This window comes from Cryptotermes secundus, unplaced genomic scaffold (assembly GCF_002891405.2).
Source record: "Cryptotermes secundus unplaced genomic scaffold, Csec_1.0 scaffold809, whole genome shotgun sequence".
NCBI lineage: Eukaryota > Metazoa > Arthropoda > Insecta > Blattodea > Kalotermitidae > Cryptotermes > Cryptotermes secundus.
The window spans coordinates 1-21,848 of NW_019723914.1; the positions used below are offsets into that span (position 1 = coordinate 1).

The window sequence follows — 21,848 nt, forward strand, 5'->3', positions numbered from 1 at the left end:
GACTTAAATCAGTGCAACAGGACGCTAAAATATAACATTACAGTAATGATGTTAATTCAGCACTGGAAGCTAATGATTAGTGGAGTGTAGCACTGAAACGGATCAACAGCTTATACACATAATTCAGCAGCATCATCTGCTTTGTACTCTATGTTATCTGTGTTCTGTCATTACAAGTTATTAAATTTGTTGATCAGTTAGTTTCAGATAGATATATCGCTTGGATTCAGTATATTGAGATAACTATCATGGACTGGTCAGATGAATACAAACTATGCTGTATTGGACATTGCAGATGACATATCTGTTTGCGGGATACTTGGTATATTGATTACAAAAAGAAAGTTAAATAAAGGTGGGTTGATTCTTCCTGTGGAGAAATTAAGTAGTACAGAGAATTTAATTGAAAGGATCATGAAAGACTTTCTTACATCGTTTCATTGTGAATATCAGCAGAGAAACTGAGCGGTCTATCATGAGATTAGAAGAGAAAGTGGTTTGGCACTAAGGCACCGCTATTTGCTTCAGGTCTCCTTTGCCTTAGAGGGAAAGAGCCAACTGAAAATTGTGAAGTAAGTTCCAATGTAATTATATAATTCTTAATAAAATTAGGCAATGTCATTAATAATATTAATTGCAATTCAGATGTTTCATGTAGTGGAATGACACTTTTAATTGTACTTAAATTCAGTGCAGTTATGCCCCTCCCTCCATACGCATTTTCTTCACTGCCTGAATGAACTGCATCATAACTGAAGCTAATTCTTGGTCACTCTGAGGAAGAGAACTCTGATTACTGACACTTTTCTTGCCAAGGAATGCTTGCTTCATTTTGCATAAGATGTACCATACACTCGTCCCTCAATAACTTTGCATCAGCAGAGCTCTTCCTTGTGTGTCACCACACATTGGCTGTCACTGCATCACCAGAACTGATCCTGCTCCCTGGTCTTGGAATATGTCTTCCGTTTTGTGTCTCTTCACCATATAAAGTAGTGCACAGTGCACGAATGGATTTGCAAGTTGCAGTTGTCCTTAGAAAAGTGTGAAGGTAGGCCGATGCTTTGTATTCTGTATGCTTAAAAAGGGAGTATGGAGTGAAATAATAGGGGTCAGTGTCTGGTTGTGAATAGTAATGAACCCTTGCATTCCATAACTTGTTGGTAATTCACTGAGTATCTGAGCAAACAATAGCTTCTCTGGAAAGGTGTATCTGTGTGAGGTTGGTTAATGTTTGGCATTAGAACTTATAGATTGATTGTCTGGAACTGCAATTTGTTGATGATCCCATCCTGCTGAAGCAACCCAAATGTGTCTCCAATGGTCAGTAAGTCTAGGTTCTCCTGTTATATACATTGGAGTAGTACAGTAAGTTATATATATATACCTGAGGGCAGTGACTCGCATCCAGCCAGTCAGTTTATCAAACCCTGTATTCCCACCAGACTGAAACAAAGCTTCTCTTCTTCAAGAAATGTATTTTTGCAGTATGTGTGACCAGTTTAATTACTCCTACATAAATAACTTAAGGGAGCTTAGTTAGAAATCATTAATGGAAGTTGTTATTTTTGAGACCTCACATCCCACTAGCTCAGAAACTGTTTTATGTATATAAATTTTATGTCACATTGTGAACACATGCTGTGCGCAGTGAAACAGCCGCTTGGTGTAGCTGATGCAGCAGAGGGCACTGCAGAGCCATGTGGAAATGATAGATGAAGAGACAAATAACAGTACAGAACTCGGAGAATAAGAAATATGAAAGAGGAAGATGGGCAGAACGACAGTAAGAGACTGAACGTGACCTAGAAGCCTTTACCTTAACTGAAGGAGAAGAAAAAATATTTCTGACTTACGCTTCATTCACCAAAATTCAGAATTTAAAATTGGTATTGTATATCACTCAGAATCACTTGCTGGGTTTTTGGATTGTGTTCATTGTCTGATGAAATAATGTTAGGAAAGGTGGATGATTTAAGATACACTGTCCGTGTGTGTAGAACATAGTGCTTTTATGAGTCTTCCATTTATTAGAGGGCAGAAACGGATATATAAAAAAAAAACAATAAGCATAAATGTTGCCAACTTATGATGATGATATGATTACCAATCCAACATGACCTAATCTCATCACAATCATAAGTCAACAATCAAGTAAAACATAATATAATTAACTATGCAATCAAATTCAACTTGCGACGAAAATACTCAGTTTTTGGACCTGGCAGAGCTTTGGTCAACAAGTCTGCCATCAACTCTTCACTCTGAATATAATCAAGTTTCACTTTACTTTTCTTTATGGCTTCTCTGATAAAATGATGCTTTAACTCTATATGCTTAGTACGCTTACTGAATCGCCTATCCTTACTTAACATTTGGGCTGACTGATTATCATTAAAGATTACAGGTACTTTCTCTTCATTCATCAATTCTAGTACAAAGTTTGATAAGTAAATCCCTTCTTTAATACCTTCAACCAGTCCATTCAGTAAATCGTGTAAACGTACACACTCTCTAGCGGCATCATTCAACCCCTTGTACTCAGCTTCAGTACTTGACAATGATAACGAATCTTGTTTCCTGCTTTCCCAAGAAATTACATTACCACCCAATTTGAAAACATATCCAGTATACGAGGTCTTGTCAAGAGGGTCATTACCATGAGCTGCATCAACATATCCACACAAATCTAACTTTGCTGTGGTATTCTTTTGGAACGTTAACTTAGTGTCAACAGTCCCTTTCAAGTATCGTAGTACTCTCTTGGCAGCTCGGACATGCACTTCTCCATAGCAAGTGTTAAAACGAGATAACAAACTTACAGCATGAATTATGTCAGGTCTGGTACAAACTCCGATGTACATGAGACATCCTACTAGACTCTGATACGGAAAACTAGTATCACATACACCCTTCTCCAATTGGGTCCCTGTAACTAGAGGAGTGCGCGCTGGTTTGCTGTCTTGCATGCTGAACTTATCTAGGACATTCCTAATATAGTTGCTCTGATCCAAAGTGATTACATTGTTCGATCTTTCAACTCTCATCCCTAGAATATTCTTAGCTGCACCAAGATTCTTCACTGGGAACTCATTACTTAGTGCCTTCCTAAGCTTCTGCATTTCTACAGTATTACTGTAAAAGACAAAGATGTCATCCACATAAATGGCTACTATCACAACACCTTTCTCACTGGACTTCGTATATACACAGGGTTCAAATTCACACTGTCTAAAGTCATATTTACACAGTTCAGAATGAAGTTGTTCATACCAAATTCGTGAAGATTGCTTAAGACCATACAATCCTGTTCTCAATTTGCATACTTTACCTTTTACATCCGTAGCATTTAGCCCATAAGGCGGAACCATATACACATTCTCCTTAAGAGGGCCATGCAGAAAGGCGGTTACAATGTCCCAATGATCTATTTTCCAATCTAACTGAATAGCTAAAGAAAGCAAAAGTCTTAGTGTGGAGTACCTTACTACAGGAGAAAAGGTTTCTGTATAATTAAACCCATAAGTTTGTGTGAATCCTTTGGCTACTAATCGTGCCTTGTGTTTTGTAATTTTGCCTTCACTATCGTGTTTAATTTTAAACACCCACTTATTACCCACAGCCTTTTCTCCTGGAGGAAGGTTCACTAAGTCCCACGCTTTATTGCTTTTCAAAGCGTCAAGTTCTTCATTTATCGCTTCAATCCACTTGTCACTATCAGCACACTTCAAGGCTTGCTCAATGTCCTCAGGTTCCTGGTCACACTGCACTGCACTATACATGACATGATCAGGAAAAACTCTAGGTGTACGTTTGCGTAATGGATACCTTCGGACTTGTGTGTCCTCACCAGCTTGGTTCTGATGGGATCCACCTTCTTCCACTAACTGGATGTCATGGTCCTCACTGTCTACGGTGGTAGTGCTTCTGCTGTCCTCAGAGCCTGACTTATCTTGAACATTCGCCTCCTCCATATCATCTGGATCCTTTGAATGGAACTCACTAACTACGGGCAAAGGATCTGGGGTTGGCTTGCTGTCATCAACTAATTTACCTGGAAACCTATTCTCAAAGAAAACAACTGTTTTGGCAATTGTGAGATTACCCTTGTGGTCAGTGTCCAGCAATCTGTAGGCCTTGCTGCTCTCACTATATCCCACAAATATTTTCTTCTCACCCTTTGGATCCAGCTTCCTTCGCTTCTGTTTTGGGATGTGTGCATAAGCTTCACAGCCAAAAACCCTTAAATGGCTGAGACTTATCCTTTTCTGCCTCCAAAGTTCCTCAGGTATTTTTCCTGACACTGCCTTAGATGGACACCGGTTTCTTACATAGATTGCAGTGTTCACTGCTTCTGCCCAATATCGCTTGTGTAAACCAGCTCCTTCCAGTAAGGTTCTTGCGGTCTCGATTACAGTCCTGTTGGAGCGCTCTATTCTGCCATTTTGTTCAGGACAGAAAATGACTGTTCTTTCATGCTTTATTCCTCTCTCAGCTAGAAACTCATTCATCTGTTTATTACAGAACTCAGTTCCATTATCAGTACGAATGCACTTCAACTTCTCACCTGTTTCGATTTCTGCTCTCAGAGTGAATTCTTTGAAGTGTTTAAAGACGTCTGATTTTGTGGCGAGAAAATATCCAAACATTTTTCTCGAATAATCATCCTTCAAAAGTAGTACATACCTGGAACCACTGAATGATCTTTCTTCTAAAGGCCCACAGAGATCTGCATGAACCAATTCCAGTCTCTTACTTGATCTTGACTCACTCAATGGGAAAGGCTGTCTTGCCAGTTTGCCAGTTACACATGGGATACAATCCAACTTGTTCTCAGAATCAGGAAAATTCACTCCACAATCAATTTTTCTTAACTTCAACATATCAGCTGCATTAAGATGGACCAGACGTTGGTGCCATAAAGCTGGACTCTGTATGTTCGCCCTGTTTGCTTTAGGTTGGCTAATAGCATAGCACTTCAATTTGTCCTCAACTTCTAGTTCATAAATTCCACCCACGTCCTTGGCTGTACCAACTATTGTTCCTGTGACTCGACATCCTTTGCTGTTAAATATCTGACACCCTTTATCTGCAGAGAAAAACATACAGTATCCCTTTTTCACAGTGTTGCTCACAGACAAAAGATTTGCTGTGGCATCGGGCACATACAACACATTAGACAGCTCACGAGCATCGTCGGATCCTTTCAACATTATTGGTACATTACCTTTACCCTTTGATTCCATCACCTGATTATTTGCGACGGTGATTGTTATACTAGGAGTTTCCTGTGTGAACTCTGTCATGCACTTCTTGTCAGGGCTTACATGATTACTGCAGCAGCTGTCAATGTACCATTTTCCTACAATGGGTCTCTCACCTGCCATTGACATCATAGCACCAGTCCTTGTCTTGAATTTGCCCTTCTCTTTCCCAGTACCCCATTTTAAACCTTTCGATGGGCACTCCGAAGCTTTGTGACCGGTCTCATGACATTTGTAACACTTGAATTGGAATTTCTTCTCTCCTCCTCCTTTGTCTGCTCTATCTTCATGAGTCGAAGATTTGTGTTGTATGAACTGTTGCCTTTTCTTGCCTTGTGTATACATGGCAATCTCTTCTTGATTCTGCTGCTCAGAAGTATTTCTTAAGTCATGTATCTCCAGCAGTTTTCCAACTAGTTCATCCACAGTCATTGGCTCTTTGAGGTTAAAGAGGCTCATTAGAAATGGCTCATAACTCGCAGGCAGTCCACCGAGAAGTATCCATATTTCCCAGTCGTCACTTACTTTGACGTCGACATCCTCTAACTGATGTGATAAGTTCAAGACTTTAGTCACATAGTCATCCATCGACAAACACGTTTCTAACTTACAGTTCCAAAGACTCTGTTGTAGCCGTAATTTCCTACCCCCGCCTTTATCTTTGTAGGCTTCTTTCAGCTTCGTCCACGCTTGCTTTGCGGTAGTAGCTGTGCGGACTTTGGCAAAACAAATAGGCTCTAGCAGCATGCAGATGGAAGTATGAGCACGTCGATCCTTATCTGTTGTCACAGTTTCACCTACCTCAGTTCCACTTGTTGTAACTGCACTCCATAGATTCCTGTGTTCTAGATAATTTTGTACTTGAAACTTCCAGTCCTGGTAGTTCACGACTCCCTTCAGCTTTTGGATCCCGGCAAGCAATGCACTTGCTCCTGCTTCGTCATTCTACATCGTTGGCAATGTCCTCACAACACATAGGCAATAAGAAGTACGACCCACCAGCAGATTACAAATCTTTCTATTATACACACTCACAGTTCAAAACGTCCTGGGCCCATAACCTGATGAAATAATGTTAGGAAAGGTGATGATTTAAGATACACTGTCCATGTGTGTAGAACATAGTGCTTTTACGAGTCTTCCATTTATTAGAGGGCGAAAACGGATATATAAAAAAAACAATAAGCATAAATGTTGCCAACTTATGATGATGATATGATTACCAATCCAACATTGTCTGGTGTTCACAAAACAAGAGAATGTACCATTTGAGGAACTGGGTCTGTTTCAGTCCTCTCTTGAAAGGGGGTGGGGGAGGCACAACTTCTCTGCTGGATGCATTAGAAAGAGCTCGTTCTAGCAGGACAAAGGACAGAGCCCAAAAATCCAGTGATTCTAGAAACATTTAGAATCTACAGGTATCCTACAAGTGTATGAGTGTTCTGGCGAGCGTGTGTTATTTAGGATTTATTTTACAGTGATCTTGGCATTTTTGGCTACCTAGAATCGGTTGGAATAATGCTTGATAAATGGTGAACTTGGAAAGATTTGAAACAAAGCAGTTGTTACATTTTACCCTGCAGCAACTAAAGAATAACCTGGAAAGGATCAGTCAGTATATCTTCTGGTGCCCCCCCCCCCCAGATAGTCGAATGGAGCACCTCCTGGATACTAAACTAAACAGGATAAATTATTTCATGTCTGTTATGCTCGTTGAAGTGGACGAAGAAGCCTGACTGTGTCACACATATATATGTATCTGCATGTCATCATGCTGTATTTTGGCAATTTTGAATATATGGGCTTAATGGAATGTTGAGATAATGTCAGCACAGTACAGTAGACCTAAGCCTGTGTGTTCGGTAGAGGGCTCTAAAATATGCCAGCCAGACTTGCCGGGGTGCCACATTTACATAAATTAGCTCACATACGCTTTTGGCGCGGATATTATAAACTGTGTGGTAACAAAAGGATGCACAAGTTGTGTCCATTTCGCGATCATTGTGTTTCAACTGTTTGAACGTTGAGTCTTCGTTGCTAACATGGCCAAGACAGGCCACAGAAGAATTGTTCTTCCTCCTCAACACTGTGGGGTCAGATGGCATTCACCCTTCAAGTAAGTTAAGGGTAATAGTAAAGTTGTCCAAGCACTATGCCATGAAGACATGGGGGATTGGATGTATAGCCCCACCATTCTTGACTTCTTCACTAGATGGAGATGAGTGGTGAGTTTCATGCCCCGGTCTCCTTTACCCTATTGGAAATGCCCAAGATACCAATTGGATAAGAGGTGCCATTGGGACATATAACCAAAATTTTGTTCATTCCAGCACTGTTATGCCACCAGTTATACCGTGGTGATGGGGGCATGGAGGTATTCCCGCTGTCACCTCTTGTACTGCAGTCACAGGGGTAGAGCTAAGGAAACGACTGAATTACTTCCTCTATCGTTGCTTCATTGGCTAGGGGCTCACTGTTCACCGGGCTTGGTTGGAGGGCGCAGGTGCGAAACGTGGTAAGGGAGGAAATCACAACAGAAACCCACATCCTCACCCTATGCTACCCTATATTAGTATAAACAAGCAATATACAGTTATATACATTTTGGTACTATCACAATGAAAGAGCTGACTGGTTTCGGGTTACACGTTACACCTGTCTACCTCTGCATCACTCAATTGGATCACTCTTATGCCCCGTACACTTGTTGTAACGTTCCTAACTCAAGTCCCATTGGAGGGGTTACACTTTAATAATATTACAATTATTAAGCATGGCGATAAGAGTAGTTCCACTTACTTGTTGAGTCTGCAGACGGATGGTGCGGCCCGGCACTTAGCCGGTGCTTCTCCTAGCATAGCATCCGGCGACAGCTGCCCAAAATTACTGTTTGAATAATCCCCATAATAATTTGCTCTCCGGGTTATATACCTTTATTCATGTAAACTCATTACTTTCCCGGGGGGGTGTAAGTCCGCCTCCAATGACGTCTTATCCCAAGGTGGGTGATCTCGTTGGCTGGGATCCTAAGTGGACGCACCCCCTTCTACTGCTGGACCATTTGGCTAACACTTTTACCTGCAAACGTTCCCCCATCTTGCTCAAGTGTAGCTTCTGCAAAGTTAGCATTTCGAGGTACCTTCAATGTCATTCTGCTGACTGGACATTCCCGCGTGGCAAGCCAATGTCCATCTAAGTCCATACACAGAAATTCCTTTAAGTTGTTTAACCCTTGTTACATCCACTTTCATACATCTTACAAGTATTTCCCCAAGACTAAATCTATTCCAACTAACATTTTCCCCTAAAATACAAAAAGTTAATACTCTGTTAACATATTACCGGGAGTTGGCCTTCACTGCACAACAAGCACCATTAGTGTGTTTGGAAATACACTCTGTTCAACAACAGGAGCTGTCAGTGTGTCTGAGTAGGCATCACAACTGTTGCTCAGAAATTTTGCACAGTTTTAGCCTCACACACATCGTCCAGGTAGGGGCACTTATACTTCTTGGACACTGTGCACTTTTCGAATTTACTACATTGAACGGAATTTATGCAGGTTATACATGGAATTTTACCACTACAAGATGGCTGTTATGTCACATGAATGATTCTACGTAAACTTTAGATGTGGATTTCGTTATTGCTGATATTGCATGCACCTATGCTCTGAGGTGTACCTTGTGGTCCAGGGGTGCACCAATGGACTGTCTAGTGTCCTTATATGCCCTCTACAGTTATATACTTTCCACATATTTTGTAACTAAGAACTACCACATAGAATTTATTATGTAAATTCTTCAATAAAAACTGATAATTCAGACACTTGTTCCATATGTTGTTATCTATGTGTAATTAGTTTAAAGAGGCCAGTGTTTATCATTCTGACACAAACTGAATGCAAATCTAATCTCAGTTATTCATGAATAGAACCAGAATATAGCAGTGGTAAACTGTGGTGTTGTCACTCGTTAACGCAATATTGAGGCCGCGCCATAGCTCAAGCTGTTAGTCGCTGGCTTCCCACCTTGTTGGCCTGGGTTCGATCCCAGGTCTGATCAAGTGGGATTTGTGGTGGACAAAGTGGCGCTGGGCAGGTCTTCTCCGAGTACTTCGGTTTCCCCTGCCAATCTTTATTCCAGCAATTGCTCCACAATCATCTGGGGCTGGCACAATAGGCCAGAAGTGGCCACAGTACAAGGAACTTGGTCCCACACCACTAGCAATTAAAAAAAACGCAATATTGAGCTTTGCCAAAAGTGATACTTCCAGTATATTATAACGCTTGTTGAATCAAACTGTCTTCAGAAATTTTCAAGTTTATAATCTCCATATTCAATAAAACTGTAATTTCAGAGTATCCATGCTAAAATGTAGATTGGAAATTTGCTTTGTTTTTGCTGTGATGGGACTAGTATTTTTACAAAATGGATATTGGTGTACAAGATACAGTAGATTGATAATAGCTGTTCTAATATGTGGTACACAATATGACCCAGTATAAAGTAGTCTGAAACACAAAGTAACATAAAGCAGCCGTGAAATGTGCTTATAGGCATATTCAGTGGGACAGCCATCACACTGAAGGCATACTTCAACTTGTTGATCCAGTTTCCAAACATCCATTGAATAAGTAGATTACTGTCTTACGGGGCGTGATATTGTGGGTAGTCCCCCTGAAGATGGAGACAGCAGGTTCCCAAGAATCTTTGCAACTTTCCACCAAAATGTAGCAACATTTCCCAGAAAGTTGCGATCTTTCTTATTCACTGCCATGAGAGCCCCAAATGTCATGTCATGCTGATATCTTCTGGGCTACTTCATACTGGGAGATAGTGCACATAAGAGAACCTGCATTACAATGCACTGTATTATTGTGTTTCATGAAGTCCCAACAGCCACCGCACTGTACCATATGCTGCTGCTCTGGAAGCCATCAAGGCTCTAGAAGTTGGAGTGCAGAACATGGTCATGAGCTTTTTATTTGTTTTTATTTTTCTCAAGAATGGTATATACCTACTTAAAAATATTTTATAGAATGTATTTATTTATAAAAAAAAAAGAAAAATTTGCTGAATTTATGAGACTGACACTTTTCCAAATGCAAATGGAGAGGACACAGGATTACACCCCAAAACACAGGAACCTTCAGTCAGCATGTGCGAACCTCAAGTCTCACATGAAAGGGACTGAAGTGATACACATACTGCACTGGAAACTGCTGTACATTAGGTCACTTAAATTATCATCATTATTATTAACATGTCCTTCTAGTTCTGTCTCTGATAATACTGAAGTGTCATGTGTGTTAGTTGTTAGTGACTATTAGATGGGGTTTGGATTGGTGAACAGATTTACTGACCACTTACAGGTCGTAACTACGATAACTATAACACTACTGCTGATTTCCACACCACAAATCACCCCACGCTAAGTCTTCTCAGTCTACTTTCACTAGTCTTGATAACTGCTCTCCACTGTGGCTGTTCCTCCGCAGTGATCTCGCCAGACGTTTCCCGGTAACGAAACTTAGCAATGGAGATTCATCAGCTTCGTTGCCCACCGATTAATAGTCCACAACTGAACCCTCAGCTGCACTGAATGGCTACTTGTCTTCAAGATAACTGGGTTGCATGACACAGTTGTTCTATTGTTGCGGACGTTACGTAGCAATGGCCACTGTTTCTATGGTCACCGACTAGCAACAGGTCTATACACCACATTATTTACTGAAATGAATGCAAAGTTTTAAGCTTCTAGCACCTTCGTGTTTTTAAAGTGTAGTACAATATTTGTGCCTAACTTGCTGTCAGCACAGCAAGACACATATACAGTGTGTGTGTGTGTGTGGGCGCGCGTGCGTGCGTATGTGTGTGTGAGAGAGAGAGAGAAACACCATGTTGTTTCAAGACCAGAAGCTTCTTGTTAACAAATTTGTCTGAAGTACCACCAAAAGTGGGACAGTGGAGACAAGTAATATTTCAACATCATGAACAATGATCTGCCACGAGTCTGGCTGAAGTACTGCCAATGAATGAATGTACAAGGGGTGGGCCATCTTTGCCCTTGCACCACGACCTATAGTGATCAATTGTGCTTCCACTTTTGATTATCCCCTCAGCAATCCTGCGCTTCGAATAAAGTGCAGGATTTTGTATGTGGGGGCGTCGAAATAGTCACTTGGTTCCATAAAATATTGAACCAAGTGACATAATCTTAAGCCAATGCCTCACATTTACTTCTTGACACCTCTCACAAGTGGGACTGTTACTTAGTCACAGTTTGAAGAGGTGTCCTTTAAGTTGACAGTGTCCTGTAAGTAATCCTACCACCCATCGTACCTGGTTCCTGTTTAACTTCAACAGTTCCTTCGCTCTTTTAGTAGAGGGTCCTCATATTAGTCCCTTTGCTTGCCTGAGTCCAGTCAAGGATCCCCAGCATTTCTTGTAATCCATATTTGTCCAGTCCTTGATTGCCTTTCTGGCAACTCCTATAGAGATGCCACAGGATGGTTCAGGTTCAATGAATGGATTTTCAGCTCCAATCTTGGCCAATTGATCTGCTGTTTCGTTTCCAGCAATACCCTCATGCCCTGGCACCCATATCAGTTGTACCCTGTTATGTTTGGTCAGTTCCATGAGGGTTTGGTGGCAATCCCAGACCTTTGAGTTGATCTGGTGTTTGTCAAGCACTTTAAGGGCAGCTTGGCTATCAGATAGAATGTAGTTGTTCCAATTTCTGTAGTCTCTATCTAGATTCTCCATAATGCATGCCTTAATGGCATATACTTCTGCGTAGAATACTGCCGTGAACTCCCCAAGGCTGAAACTAAGTTTCCACCTCGTGCCATAGCTGTACACACCAGCTCCAGTGAACTTATTTATCTTGGAACCATCTATATACCAGATCAGCCCCCCCCTTTTCTATCAGGCCGAAAAAAACCTGTCTTCCCATTCACTCCTGTTAGGAAATCTAACTGTGATGGGTTTTTCATATACATGCCTTAGTATCATTTTGTCAGACCCCATTTGTAATATGGATTCTTTTCATGTCCTGAGTTATGTATGCATGTCCGAAACTATCGGATCTAGGTTTCCATTGATCAATGCACTGGAGATGGTAGATTCCTGCCCTGGTCTCTGCCTCCAACTGTAGATGCAGTGGGGGGAGTCCAAGGAGTGCCTCCAGTGCTGCTGTTGGAGCTGTTGGAATTGTTCCTGTGATACCCAAGCAAGCCAACACTTGCAATTTGCTAAGTTCTGCCTTGCTTGTCTTGAATTTAACTCTTGGCCAACATACTGTTGTGCCATATGTAATTATGGGTCTTAGAACCACAGTGTACGTCCAATGCACAACGTGCTGCTGCAATCCCCAAGGTATACCAAGCATGCTTTCGCATGTCCAAAAAGCCTTATATGCTTCATTGATGACCTTGTCCAGCTGTTTTTTCCATGTCAGTTCCTTGTCTAATATTAGACCAAGGTACTTGACATCGCTGGAGAGCTGGATCGTCTTATTGAAGAGGGTCGGTTCCTTAAGGTCCTCTATATTTCTCTTCCTGGTAAGCTGTATAATTACCGTCTTATTTGTATTGATGGAAAGGCTTGTTCTTTCACACCATCGTTGGACCGTGTACAGAGCTGTTTGAAAATGTTCTGATAATGTCGAAAGTAATTTTCCGTTTATGAGGATTGCTATGTCATCAGCATATCCTACTGTATAATACCCATCATCAGTTAGTCCCCAAATGAGATCATCCCCTCTGCTGACGGCCCCTAGATGCGAATGCCCCCAGGGTCTCTCCTGATAATGTGGCTGCCATGGTTCTGCTTTCCAGCATAGCACTGATCCACCTGCATATTGCAGGCTCTATGCCATGCTTTCCAGCGGCCTGTTTGATTATATCAAATGAGGTTCTATCGATAGCTCCCTCTATGTCAAGGAATGCTCCTAAGGCAATATCCTTGTGTAGTGCGCGTTCTGTAGATTTACCTGTTTGGTAGGCATGCTGGTTTCGGTGTACAGGATGTCCTCAATGCCCCGTCCCTGATATGCCTATCCACCATTTTCTCCATCGTCTTCAAAAGGAAAGACGACGGGCTGATAGGACCATAAACCTTAGCCTTGGTGTAATCTAGTTTCCCGGTCTTTGGGATAAATGTCACCTTAACTTGCCTCCAGACCATGGGGATAAAACCATATGCCATGCAGACTCTATATGCGGCATAGATGTGGAACTAAGAGTTCTACCCCTTGCTGCAAAAGTGCCAGTACAATTATATCTGTTCCCACTGACTTAAATGGTGTAAAGATATTCAGTGCCCATCTGATTTTTGATTGGTTAATTATGACTTTGGCCAGGTTCCAGTTTACCCTGTTCGTCTTACTTTGGCAAGTGCCCAGGTTTTGCTGACCCTGTCCATCGTCCAAATTATCAATCAATTTTGAATCAGGAACGTGAACCCTAAATAATTCATTCAATGTCTTACTTCCTGTTTGAGTATACTGCCCGTTAGGCAGCTTAATCGTGCTGACCTTGTTGGTCGCCTGTTTTGCCATGATTCTCATGAGTCTGGCACCGCCTGGTAAATCATTGATCTCCTGGCAGTGCCTCCTCCATGAGGATCGCTTGGCTTTCCTTATTTCTTTGTTGTAACAGGTAAGGGCATCCTTGTAAGTCTCCCACTGCCCTGTTCTTTTAGCTGTAGTAAACAGCCTTTTCGTTTCGGTTCTAAGCCCACTGAGCTGTTTACTCCACCAAGGCATTCTCCTTGGTTCGCGAGTGGTCCTAGCCGGACAATTCCGATTAAAGGACGAGATAATATCCCGTTGCAACTGGTCAACGGACCGATCAGCATCCTGTACTGTGAGTATATTTCGCAATCTCCAGATTTAGCTTTAGGTAGTTGTAAGACTCCCAATTGGTTCTCTTAGGATTCCTATAAGTAGCTTTATCTACTGTAATGTTGCTTATTTGAAAGTATATATATATATGTGTGATCCGATAGGAACGGCTCATCAGATACATGCCAATTTTTTATCACATTTCCCATTTTATTGGCCCATAGTGTCAAGTCGATAACCTCATGCCTATTGCAAATCACAAAGGTATGCTCTGTGGGATTGTCGATGTTCTAAAAGACAACCACGTAAAACTAACAATTGTATGTATTAAATTGTATAAATTGAATGTACAGAATAGCTGCGAAGCTATGTGGAATGTCGATGTTCAAAAGTTGACTGGCCCTGAAAAGGACAGTTTGTTCCACCGTGAGTGTGCTGGCAGAATTTGCTCCTTTGCAGTAGACAAAGTCTTTACGGCCGTTCAGCTGGTCCGTCTGGCCCAGGATGTGACAACTGGGATAGAGGAAAAGGAAACACGGTAACTACCGTAACTACTGCCTCTATATGTGGGGAGGCAGATCTCGACCAATCAGAGAGCTTAAACAAACCAATCTGAACAGGAGGTGGCAACTCAATGCTATTGGCGGGCAACACAGCCAGCATGACGTCATGAAGCATCAGTGCTGCCGCGGTGTCCAGCTGCAATTCTCATAATAAAAAAAAGCTGCAGCCAGTGCCAAGGGCTCGGTCGGTAAGAAGGTATACTATAATACCACCTACCCTGTCGGTAAGAAAGTATGCCATTATACCACCAGCATTTTTTTACTGCTCCCTCCCAAAAAATCACTGGTTCACACACATAGCTAGAATTAATAATTGATGTAAATGAAATGTTCTTATTTTACAGGCACTGGTGAGAAACTTTCTCCCGATAAATAATGTTGCAACCTGATATCTTCTACTGCAGAGGTTCTTACTCCGTTGTGTTTTCTGTTTTCGAACTGAGTTTAGTATCACTTCGCTCAAAACCATCTGGAGGGAATGAGTTAAATGATATCAAACTCAGTTCAAAAACAGAAAACACACAACGGAATAAGAACCTCTGCAGTACAAGATATCAGGTTGCAACATTATTTATCGGGAGAAAGTTTCTCACCAGTGCCTGTAAAATAAGAACATTTCATTTACATCAATTATTAATTCTAGCTATGTGTGTNGCTGAAATGAAATGGATATTTGAACTATAACATATATAGAATACTTGTGTTTAGGAAAGCTGATGGTGGGTAAACTTGAAAGAAAATTCTGTTTCCATCAGAGATACTTGTATTCAACTTCATAACTTTGCTTACAACTTATACCTGAAAGCTTTACAGAACATAGCTTTTCAGTTACATTAATGTGTTATATATATATATATATATATATATATCATGTAGAGGAAGTAATAATATTGAGGTTTTCATTTGTTATTAATTTCAGTAGTATAATGAAACTCGAGAATCTGATACACTCTCTTGTTAACAAGATTAAGATTGCATTTAATAATATACAAAAAGCAATAAAATAATTGCAGAACTCTTACAAACCTTTTTTTTATTTGTTTCATTCTGGTCCATCACACTAACAATTACAAAGACAAAAATAACTCCGTCCAGCAAGCCACGAACAAACACGGACAATACTAAGAATCTCCTTCACAAGATAGACAGGTGGCACAAGTTCAGCCCCCTCCAAGAAAGACGATAGGAGAAGTGACACGAACCTGCATGGTTTATAAAATTTTGACTTAAAGAACAAAGTTCTAATACCAGGAAGGCTGGTGCGATTGTGAAAAGTTGAATATTGTGTATATTGTGTATTCCAGGCATTGTGTATGTAATTCAGCACTCAGAACACCTACTGTGATAGTGGTTTCCGAATAAGTATTGATGTTCCCTCTGAAGATGATCCATAAGGATCAAAATGTGTAAGGGTGCTGAGTTCTCAAGTGCTAAAACTTAAATAGTCACACTGCACGGAGTTGATTTTGTCTTTGTCTTACAAATATCATGATCTGAAACATGCTCATGTTTCCAAATTAATAAATTAACTGAACGAATATAATGAATGTTGTATTTTAGTGTCCTGTTGCACTGATTTGTATCCATATTGTGTATATATTAACCGTCTCTTACACATACATACATCCAGCAAAACAACGCACGCAGCCACATAAGACACACACATCAAGAGACACAGTATATACACAATTAAAACATAAGAAGAACGATTCCCATAGAGGGTGAATGGCATTACACACAAGTTTGATATACGACATGTAAGCGGATAGACCTTAAGTAGTTTTAACATATAAATTTTATTATTGAACGACAAACACACATTTTATATCATTTTATAAATGGACACTTGATGGCAGGCAGTGCAATGGTTTAACGTGATTAATACACCTGAGGATGGCAGAATGATGCCGAAACATGTAGTGTGAAGTGACAAGTGAAACTGTATGCACTAAAAGATGGTTAATATATACGCATTATAAACATAATGAACCTTGAAAGTCTGATATATATATATATGTGTGTGTGTGTAAAAGTAAAGTAAGTAAAGTAGAGCTATCCCTGTAACAGGCCATGAAGGCCCATAGGGTTGTGAGATGTTCATAAGTTCAGTACTGAACACAATAATATTTATTTATTTACTTACTTACTCGTGGAGCTGAGCCCTTCTTGAGGAGCTACCAATTCTGCAGCTACTCAAGAATTTCTCAGCATTTCATGGAACCCGAAGGTTCATCACCGTGTTCACAAGAGCCCTCCACTGGTCCCTATCCTGAGCCAGATCTATCCAATCCATGCCATCCCATCCTATCTCTCTAAGATCCATTCTAATATTGTTCAGCCACCTATGCCTTGGTCTTCCTGTGGTCTCTTTCCTTCTGGCTTTCCCACCAATATCCTATACGCATTCCTCGTCTCCCCCATTCATGCTACATTACATATTTAAGATTTTCAAGGTTCATTATATTGCTTCAGTAATTTCATTACGATGTGTTCAATAATATGGCCAACATAATGAAATTACTGAAGGAATATAATGAACCTTGAAAATAAAATATCTGAAGCAATATAATGAACCTTGAAAATCTTAAATATGTAAATGTTCACAAGTTCAATGTTGAACACAATAATATGGCCAACATAATAAAATAAGTGAAGGAATGTAATGAACCTTAAAAATCTGATGTTTATATATTTATGTTCATAAGCTCAATGCTGAACACAATCAAATGGCAAAAATAATGCAATGACTGAAGGGATATACCCATAATAACAAATTAGATGAATAAAATATGTAGACACTAATAAGTAAAACTTCCTACCTAGGAAGTTGTTAATAAATTTAGTTACAAAATATACACTGAATCCTGACATTGATTCTGCTCCTCAGTGTTTCATGCTGAATCAGGCAACCTGAAGATTGCAAGTCAATTATAAAATAATGCCACTTCACTCTTACCCACATATAAACACGAACCATTTGAGTCAGAAAAGAATTTCCCACACAATTCTTGACTGAAATATAATTATTTTCAGATATAGGGCAGAATGAACTCTGATCATCTTCTGACAATGATGTTCTAATACTCTGGGAAGAAGGAAACAGGTCTCCAAAGCAAGGAGAGGGAGCTCAAGATCAGAATAGGTTTCTTGTACGTAATCCGACTCTAGGTGATAATGTTATCAACAAATTACTCAATACCAGAGGTTTGAGACAAGAGCATGTGAAGGCATGGCAGTTGCAGTTGCAGTTGCTTGTCATCAGGGTTACTTTCTCCAACTTATGAAACATCTATAGATGCTCTTGTGAGCAATTGGAATATATTATTCCAGTAATTCAACAACTGCTCTCTGCCAATTTCCAGGGCTGGTATGGGCAGGATATTACAAGGCAAAGATGAAGAAGCATTACTTTCCTAATGACTTACTGATTTGTCAGTATCTTATTCTTCCTCTTTGTGGCCCTTTGCCTGGCTGATTCAGTCATCAACCTGTTTGTTCGCTTACACCAATAAGGAATGTAAATTCTTGTGAGACATCTCACAATACCATCTACTATTCCTTGGTAGTGAAGTGAACAACCAGTACACCTGAACCACTCCAAGTCAATGGTGCTCTTAATGGCAGCTGTGATATGCTGCAACATGAATTGAATTGCCTACCATCACAGATTATATTAGAGTTACAGCATACCAACAGTCTCCACACCAACGTCTCAGAAATATATGAAGATATTGGCTGATAGCAGCACTTCAGATGTCACGCATGTCTTGTGTGCATCACAGCTGACACCATGAAGCACCTGTCTGGCAATGGAACCACTGACATAGGCTACTGAGAACACTTCCATGTCACCAGCATGTACTGCAGCAACCATGTCCTTCTGTACTTGTTGAGTAACATGGAAACTCAGGAAATTCATCAGGGGTTTCCTTGCCATGACTTGTGGACAGATTTGGTGAAGAAGCATCAGGTGCCCTGAACAATGACTATAGGTTACACACAACAGTAGCACCATCATCCTCACAACTAGTTCCACACAGACCTCTGATAGCAAGTGCACTGATGATGTTAGTCTTCAGGGCATCTACAAACTGTCCCACAGTTGGATTATTGTTCAAACCAGACTACAAACGAATAGCTTCAAATGTGTTCACAAGGTGATCACCAAACAGCTGTTGCCAGGTATTCACCACAGCACCCCACTGAAAGAAGATTAAAAAGGAAATTAGTGGGCTTCCTTACATGATGGACTTCTTCAGATTTGAAAAAAACACACTTTACTTGAAAGGGACTGCCATTATAAAGATTTTATTTAATTAAATTATTCCTCATAGCAGACATCACCACCTTATTCTCTTATAAATCATATTACTTGAATTGAATTGAATTTATTTGCATTCCATAGACCCTAAGTAGGTTAATACCTCTGGATATGGAACAAGTCAAAATAATACCTACTGGTACAAGTAATTTTATCTTAAACTAATATAGCTTAATTCTACATTATTCTCTATTTACACTGAGGTATTCATCTACAGAGTAGAAGGAATGAGCATGCAGATATTTCTTTAGCTCTGATTTAAAATGTTTAGTATCATTACTCAAGTATTTGATACTTTGTGGGAGACTATTGTACACTTTTATGCTAGAAAAGTAGACTCCTTTTTGATATAGTGATAAGTTTGATGAAGGTAGATGGAAGTTATATTTTTGTCTAGTATTCCTGTTATGGATATTGGAATTTAGAATTTAATTCAAATTCATTTTTTTGTACACAACAAATAAGAGAAGCAATAGTATATATTGTGATTGAAGAGGTAGAATTTTTAATTTCTTAAATAAATCTCTACATGAACCTCTACTTCTATGTCCTGTAATGATGCTAATTATATTCTTTTGTATCTTAAAAAATTTTACACTATGTCAAGAGTTCCCCCAGAATATTCATCCATAGTTCATAATAGAATGAAAGCAGGCATGGTAAACCATCTTCAGTGTTTCCTGTGGCATAAAGGGCTTAATCGATCTCATTGCATAGCAAGCTGCACTTAATTTAGGTATAGTTTGTTCTATATGTATTTTCCAAGACATTGGATTAAGCAACACATAGTAATTACACCATGAATTAAAACAGACATACCGTGCTGGATCCCTTGGAAAAGTGAAGAATCTTATGCCTTCCTTGCCGGACGAGAAGCATGCAGTAGCAACAGAAGTTTTTGTTCTCAAGTTTATGCTGCAAGAAGCAATACAAAAATTATAACACCGTCAAAGTACTCTTAGAACTCCTTCACATTCAACAGACAATCTCTGGGATAAACCGAAAGTTTCAGAACATATCATAAAAAATATCATTTAGATGACAGTTGATTATAACCTCAAAAATTTTAGGCTTGAAAGAATTCTGTATGTTTCTAATTCCATTTGTGGTAGTAAGCATAACATTAATATACACAAATAATATGTTTAATATGGAGCTGTAATTTCGTAAGCATATGTCTACTTTCGTTTCGCAACCACATCAAATCAACATTCATACTTACAAATTTCCATATAATTCACCACGATAACCGCAAGTAATTATGGGTATTCAAATAGGTTTGTTTAGGCTCTCTGATTGGTCGAGGCCTGGATGAAGTTTCCGCAGTCATTCGTAGAGGCAGTCGTCCCCGTGTTTCCTTTTCCCCTATTCCAGTTACCGCCCCCTGAATCTGAATACCCACAATTACATGCGGTTATTGTGGTGCATTATATGCAAATTGATAAGTATGAATTTTGATTTCATGCGGTTGTGAAACGAAAGTAGACATTTGCAAACGAAATTACAGCTCCATGTTAAACATATTATTTGTGTATGTGAATATTATGCTTACTACCACAAATGGAATTAGAAACATATATAATTCTTTCAAGCCTAAAATTTTTGAGGTTATCATGAACTGTCATCTAACGATATTTGTTTTATGATATTTTCTGCAACTTTCGGTTCATCCCAAAGATTGTCTGTAGAATGTTAAAGAGTTCTAAGGGTACCGTGATGGTGTTATAATTTTTGTATTGCTTCTTGCAGTATAGACATGAAAACGAAAACATGTGCTGTTGCTGCTGTGTATTTGTCATCCAGCAAGCAAGGCATCAAATTCTTCAGCTTTCCAAGGGATCCAGCACGGTATGTCTATTTTAATTAATGGTGTAATTACTATGTGTTGCTTAATCCAGCGAATAAATTAAGTTTAGTGTATATCTGTGTTAAATTTATTCAACATAACCCAAAATTTTAGAATGTGTACCAAGTTTGTAATGTTTACTGAAGAATTATTTCTAGGTTTTGAGACTATTTGTTCTACTTTTATAGGGCTGCGGTATGGGGAGGAAAGGTTGGAATAACCTTCACTGTTGATTCTGCTAGAATGCTGCACAGTAAATATTTGTGCAGCAAACATTTCCTGGAAAGTGATTTCACTACACATTGCAGCAAGCCACAACACTGTATTGGCTACAGGTAAGGACCACTGCACTGTATACTATGAATGATGTTCTGTTATGAGAGAAGTGGATAGCGAGAATAATGAGAGCTAATTTTTGAAGTAATTGTCCCAAGAACCCAGTTGTGATCAAACAAATGTCATTGTCATCATTCATTACTTATGAAACTGTACTTCAATATACAATTTTATTATAAATCTTATTTTACTGTCTTATGTGCAACTTTTTAAGTTTTAAATTTTAAACTTAAAGTTAATAAATTGTTTCACATAAGACTGTAAAATAAGATTTATAATAAAATGGAAGAGTGCAACAGGATGCTACAATACAAACTTATCAGTACACAAGTTATGTAGGATATGTCAAATATTTTTAGGGTAATTAACCTTTAAACGACTGAATACCCCATACGGGGTCGCACAAGTTTAGTCAGCGGTACGAATATCCCCATATGGGGTCGCACAGTCCGCGCGTGCGGACGTTATTTGAAATACATTTTTAAGGTAGAAAATAATGTCCTACTTATATAATTTTTGGCCACCATCTGCATGGAGTATCTGTCTTCCCACCTGCGTCATCTGCCGGAATGTTGCCTTCGTGTGGAATTCTAAAAAAAATCCGGAAATGCAGAGTCCGATTTCGCACTTCAGGCACTTTGTCCGGACGGTCTTTCGTTTCCTACGCGAAA

The 21,848-nt window shown here is 39.7% G+C and overlaps 1 protein-coding gene and 2 long non-coding RNA genes across 3 annotated transcripts in view; 1 reads left to right on the plus strand and 2 right to left on the minus strand.

Moving 5' to 3' along the window:
* Positions 1-2,174: 2,174 nt before the first annotated feature.
* Positions 2,175-10,061, minus strand: LOC111862157 (retrovirus-related Pol polyprotein from transposon TNT 1-94). The gene is made up of 2 exons (XM_023847335.1): positions 9,918-10,061; positions 2,175-6,209 (listed from the first exon to the last, which is right to left on the minus strand). The coding sequence occupies exons 1-2, from the start codon at positions 10,059-10,061 to the stop codon at positions 2,175-2,177; spliced, it is 4,179 nt and encodes a 1,392-aa protein (XP_023703103.1).
* Positions 10,062-17,337: 7,276 nt separating this feature from the next.
* On the minus strand, positions 17,338-20,249 carry LOC111862159. The gene is made up of 3 exons (XR_002842384.2): positions 20,218-20,249; positions 19,815-19,910; positions 17,338-18,876 (listed from the first exon to the last, which is right to left on the minus strand). It is a non-coding gene; the product is annotated as an uncharacterized LOC111862159 (long non-coding RNA).
* Positions 20,250-20,804: 555 nt separating this feature from the next.
* The window catches only part of LOC117282135, a 3,034-nt gene continuing 1,990 nt past the window's right edge, over positions 20,805-21,848 (plus strand). Inside the window, exons 1-2 of the long non-coding RNA XR_004512769.1 lie at positions 20,805-20,843; positions 21,030-21,176. This is a non-coding gene — a long non-coding RNA (uncharacterized LOC117282135). The remainder of the gene's footprint in view (positions 20,844-21,029; positions 21,177-21,848) is intronic.